The sequence below is a fragment of the Cyrtonyx montezumae genome, unplaced genomic scaffold (genome assembly GCF_038088225.1).
Source record: "Cyrtonyx montezumae isolate F1298 unplaced genomic scaffold, pur_monq_1.0 scaffold_10, whole genome shotgun sequence".
Lineage (NCBI taxonomy): Eukaryota > Metazoa > Chordata > Aves > Galliformes > Odontophoridae > Cyrtonyx > Cyrtonyx montezumae.
The window spans coordinates 57,215,115-57,219,772 of NW_027071826.1; the positions used below are offsets into that span (position 1 = coordinate 57,215,115).

The window sequence follows — 4,658 nt, forward strand, 5'->3', positions numbered from 1 at the left end:
CTGAGGGGATGTAGCATGAGTCTGTGGTAATGTGGAATGGAAATTTGATCATTCCCTTGTAGTAACTGTGGGATGCTTAGAGTGGTTTAGGAGTGAAATAACTGGAGATTTGGGAAGGTGGAGATAGCTTCTCCCCTAACTACCCAGATTTAGAAGTTCTTCTATGCAAAATCTTTGAAGTCTCCCCCAAAAGTTGGTCTTTTTTGTCTGACCAAGTTTGTGTTGTGGTATTTAGCTTAAGGATTATTACAGCTACTACTTACGTTGCAATCAATCGATCACTGCAGTTTGTTTTTATGTTTAGCCTCAAAACTCTTAGTGAGAGACTTTTATCCCACAGATGGAGATACAAAACAGCTAGGCCTAGATTTCCAAGGTGTTTTGGTACCTATCTGGTTCTTCATGCACCAGGATCTATCTAACTTTATATGAGAGACTGAGTCAGGAAACATATATGTCTGGAAAGAGAGAGAAATACCTGCAGTTATGCTGTTTCTGTGAGATGTGAGAATTTCTCCACCCCATAATTATCAAACACAGGCAGCAGACTTAACAGAAATGCTGAGAAAAGCTTGCCCTTGAAGTTGCTTGTGGGTCTGGGCTTTTTAGGGTGTGATGTCCTGAGATGTTAAAAAATAAAATCAGGCAATCAACAAACACACACCAGCAGTCTTCAGTGGGCTCCACCCGGGTTAACTATGTGCTGAGCAGACCCAAAGCAATTAGAGTGAAAATCATAAGCTCGTAAGCCCACTTCTGTAGTTAACCGTGATGTGCTGCCTGAAGTGAAAAACTTAAATGACATCTAGCAGACTGAGATATTTAGTCAGAAGCACAGTGTCATTAATTAGGCTGTAGGCAACTAAGTGGCAATTAAAAGGTGGGCCTAAAGAGTAGATTGAAAACAGCTGGAGGACAGAGAGACTAAACCATGCATTTGTATTATAAGTGGAGAAATTCATTGTTAATGTAAAGCCATGAGTACACACATCAGGCTGGCAGGCCTATGGGAGCACCTGGAGGCTGTAAGCACCCTGGCCAAGCTCCCCAGGCACCTCTCCTTTCTGTCCTAGTGGCCTGCAGGACCCCAGGCCCTGGCTTCACCCCAGCTTGGGCTGTGTTCCAGCTATGTTTGTGATGGGGCATGGAGGTTGTGCTGTGGCACAGGCAGGTGGTGCTCCCAGGATCCCTGCTCCATCCAGCACAGCTTCAAGGGCAGCGTGCATGTGGTGCAGCCACTGGTTGGAATGAAGACCCACGGGTCTAGTAACTATTGCTTGGCTTCATTAAAAAGCACATTGATTAGTGGGTGGAACTGGTGAATTGCTGTACAGGTGGAGACCTGAGGAGGACGATGGCAATTGTGGATGTTAAGATTCTGTTTAAGATTCCCTAGCTTTTTCTGATAAAGCTTATGATAGCCTGCTAATTGACAAATGGAATATAGAAAGTGGATTTATTTATTTATTTGTTTTAATACGAACCCTCTGTAGCACAGATCCAAATCTGGCTGGAAAGAGTAAGTGATAAAAACAAACAAAACAACAACAACAAAGCCAACAAAAAAAAAAACCAACAAACAGCAGTAGGAACTAAGATTTTGCTATCACATTGTGCTAAAATGCTCCTCAGTTGATCAACTTCAGTGCAATTTACAATAAAGATTAAAATACCATTATTTTTCTAAAAAAGCTGTTTGTCAAAATATAGTTGCTTCCAGTGTGGTAGCTACATACTCTTATGTCATGCTGCCACCTACTGCACTTGAATTAGAGCAAGAAAAAGCAATGGGTGTCTTATCTACCCCAAATTGTATTATTCTAAAGAGTCTGCTTACTTCTTAGTAATGTTGGGTTTTTTTAATTTTTTTTATTATTTTTTTTTTTTTTACCACATGGCATCACTTTTTTGATGGCAAATGTTCTCCAGATCTTTAGTTAAATGTTGCTGTCAGCCTGTTTTTCTCTGTCCTTCCACAAGTCAGGTAGTTGCCACTACTTAAACCTGCTCCAGGCTTTAGCCTAAGCACTATTAATCCTAAAATAATCAACTAACTGAAAATTGAACGTTTTGCAAATGTTCTGTTAGAAACTAACTTAAGCTCTAACACCTACAATTTGGTGCTATACTTAAGATAATAAGTTAGCATAAAAACCTGTTACAAACAATGCTATCACAAAAGTTTCCTAAAGCTCCCTCAGAGGTATAGGACTTCTAGTTGTATCTATTTGACTCTCAGCTGTACTTAGAATTAAGGATGAAACAAAGCTGTTCTGTATTAGAATCGCTGCTTCTCTGCTCCTTGCATCTTGAATCTCCTCTCTGGACTGCTGGGAATCCTGACATCAGCAGTGTTAATTTCTCAGTACTTCTGAGGAAAATATCTTCCCTTCACACACACACCCCCACCCATCCCCCCATTTGCCTACAGTCATTGGAGGAAGAGGTGTTCAATCATACATCAGTGTTATTAATATCTCCTAGCAGAAAAACGACAAACAAGAATAATTAACAAGGAAATATAATGGTGGTTGTTGGGGTTTTTTTTAGTTTAGTAAGAGAATAACGTGTAATAAATAGAAAAACACTATGGAAGATTCATTAAAAGATGCTGTGGTGCAGAGCATCCAGCTGAAACATCTCCGTCATGCTGGGGGCTGTTGCTTCAGTTTCACGACTTTTATCTTTTCTTCTTTCATTGCCTTCAGAAGCATGTCTGAACAGGAATGAAAAATAGTTTGTCACTGATGGTTTACAGGACTCCAAAGAAAAAGTATTTAAGCATTTGTTAGTCAAGTTAGTAACTTCCCATAGCATTTCTTGTCTAGCAAATACCTGAATAGTGAAGTTTCTCAGATGTATTGAAAATAGCAGGTGTTAAACTGGAGGGAAAAAAAAAATGCCACCTATGAATTTTGTGCTCTGAAGGCAAACTACACATCACAACTTGAGATCTTCCCTGCAGCGTATATCCGATGAAAGGCACTGGGGAGAGGATGTCCGTCCCGCGAGCCCTCCCGCACCACAGCTCATCTGCTCCCCCCGGTAGGTTTTAAAATCCGAATGCCGACCCCCTTTCCCTTTTTGCCCTAAACCCTTGACCACGCGCGGCCATTACTTTGCACCTGTGTCGCTTCGCAGCCGCAGGGTCCCCCCCGCTGGCTGTGGGTCGCTCTCGAGCCGCCCAGCTGGCTCTTTCTGCTCCCAGAGCACCTCTTCCCCCGGCGCACCCTCCCTCCGCCCCGAGTGCACGCACACCGCTGCGTGTCGAAGCCTTCTCCGATGACGCCGAGCAGCTCCAGCTCCTTCATGCGGATGCCCAGCTCGCAGATCTCTTCCTCCAGCTGCTCTTGCTCCCCGACCCGCCGCGCCGCGCACCCCTCCGGGGGGCTGAAGAAGCGCAGCGGCTCGTAGAGGATGTCCGCCAGCCCCGCGGCCCAGCGGGGACCCCTGGAGGGAGGCGGGCCCCGCCGCGGGCCGCCGCCGGGCTCGGGGCGGTCGTGGAAATGCGGGAAGTAGGAGGGCCGACGCGGGGGCTGCCTGCTCATGGCGCCGAAGGCAGTTGTACCAGAGGCGGCCAAGCTCGAGCCCGGCCATGCGGGCCCGGGCCCGGCTGCACGCGGTGAGGCGCGAAGCTGTGCCGTGCCACGATGCCGGCTCTGCCCGTGCGTGTTTTGCCGTTCCCCGTGGGTCAAGGGAGAGCCGCAGGAGCAGCTGGTGCTGTGCGGCGTGAGGAGATGAGCCCTGCGTGGACGGAGCGGCTGTAAGTGTCTCTTCTGAGGGGAACGTGCGCGTGTCTTGGGTTTTTGTAGAGTGACTTGTCTGCCTTTTGCACTGGCGAGCTCGCCATTGCTCCCACACCTCTTAGAAACTAAAAAATAATAATAAAAAGAGGCAGAATTATTACGTACTATTCAGTAAGGAAAACTGAAACGCAAAGGTATCAGTGCCTAAACGTATTTGTGTAGGTAGTGGTGTGCTTCCAACTACCCTAGATTGTTCTAGCGATCCCCAAAGCAATATTTCGTTGTTCTTGTGATGCACAAGGACTTCTGCTGAATGGCTGCCATGGTTTGATGATGTTTGTATGGAAATCAAGAATAGCCATTTGATATGCATTACTGTTACTATATACGCTATATAATGCTAACATAGAGGATTATGAGAGGTGCAAAGAGGACGTTTGTTGCTACTTACCTGTATGTTGGAGAGCATTAGTCATTTCTGACAACTAGCAGTGATGGGATGCTGAGATAGATAATGGGCCTTGAGATAATTCCGAGCTCCTGAAGGCACAGATCTTGATGAAAAGAGGAACCTCTTTGGGATATAAAATTTATAAACACTTCTGTTTTCTTAAGATATACAGATGGTTTGGGATCGTAGTGGTGCGTGGTTTTTTATGCTAGATGATGGAATGAGGGACCTGAAGGTTACTTCTTTACCGTACAGAAATTAGCATGTGCTGCTCATGCTAAATCAGCGTCCTGCTGTCTTTAGGTGCCCTCTGGTGGAGCACGGTGGAAGTGTTGCGTTTTCTTGTTCTACGTATTTGCAGCCCCAGCAAATGTCTGTTAACACAGAAAAGGTTGCCTCGAGAACCGAAGTTAGGAATATTGAAATAAGGTAAAGAAGATAACTGGGACTGCAAAGAATGC

At 45.4% G+C, this 4,658-nt stretch overlaps 1 protein-coding gene across 1 annotated transcript; it reads right to left on the reverse strand.

Annotated features, from left to right (window-relative positions):
• Positions 1–2,645: 2,645 nt before the first annotated feature.
• On the reverse strand, positions 2,646–3,548 carry CUNH11orf91 (chromosome unknown C11orf91 homolog). Its single transcript, XM_065755624.1, has 2 exons — positions 3,257–3,548; positions 2,646–2,716 (listed from the first exon to the last, which is right to left on the reverse strand). Exons 1-2 carry the CDS (start codon positions 3,546–3,548, stop codon positions 2,646–2,648), a joined length of 363 nt encoding a protein of 120 aa, XP_065611696.1.
• Between the last annotated feature and the right edge of the window lie 1,110 nt (positions 3,549–4,658).

Coding starts and splice junctions, on each gene's coding strand:
- CUNH11orf91 (XM_065755624.1), bottom strand. CDS start 3,548: ATGAGCAGGCAGCCCCCGCGTCGGCCCTCCTACTTCCCGCATTTCCAC. Junction 2,717..3,256: donor AGGCTTCGACACGCAGCGGT/GTGCGTGCACTC, acceptor ATTCCTGTTCAG/ACATGCTTCTGAAGGCAATG.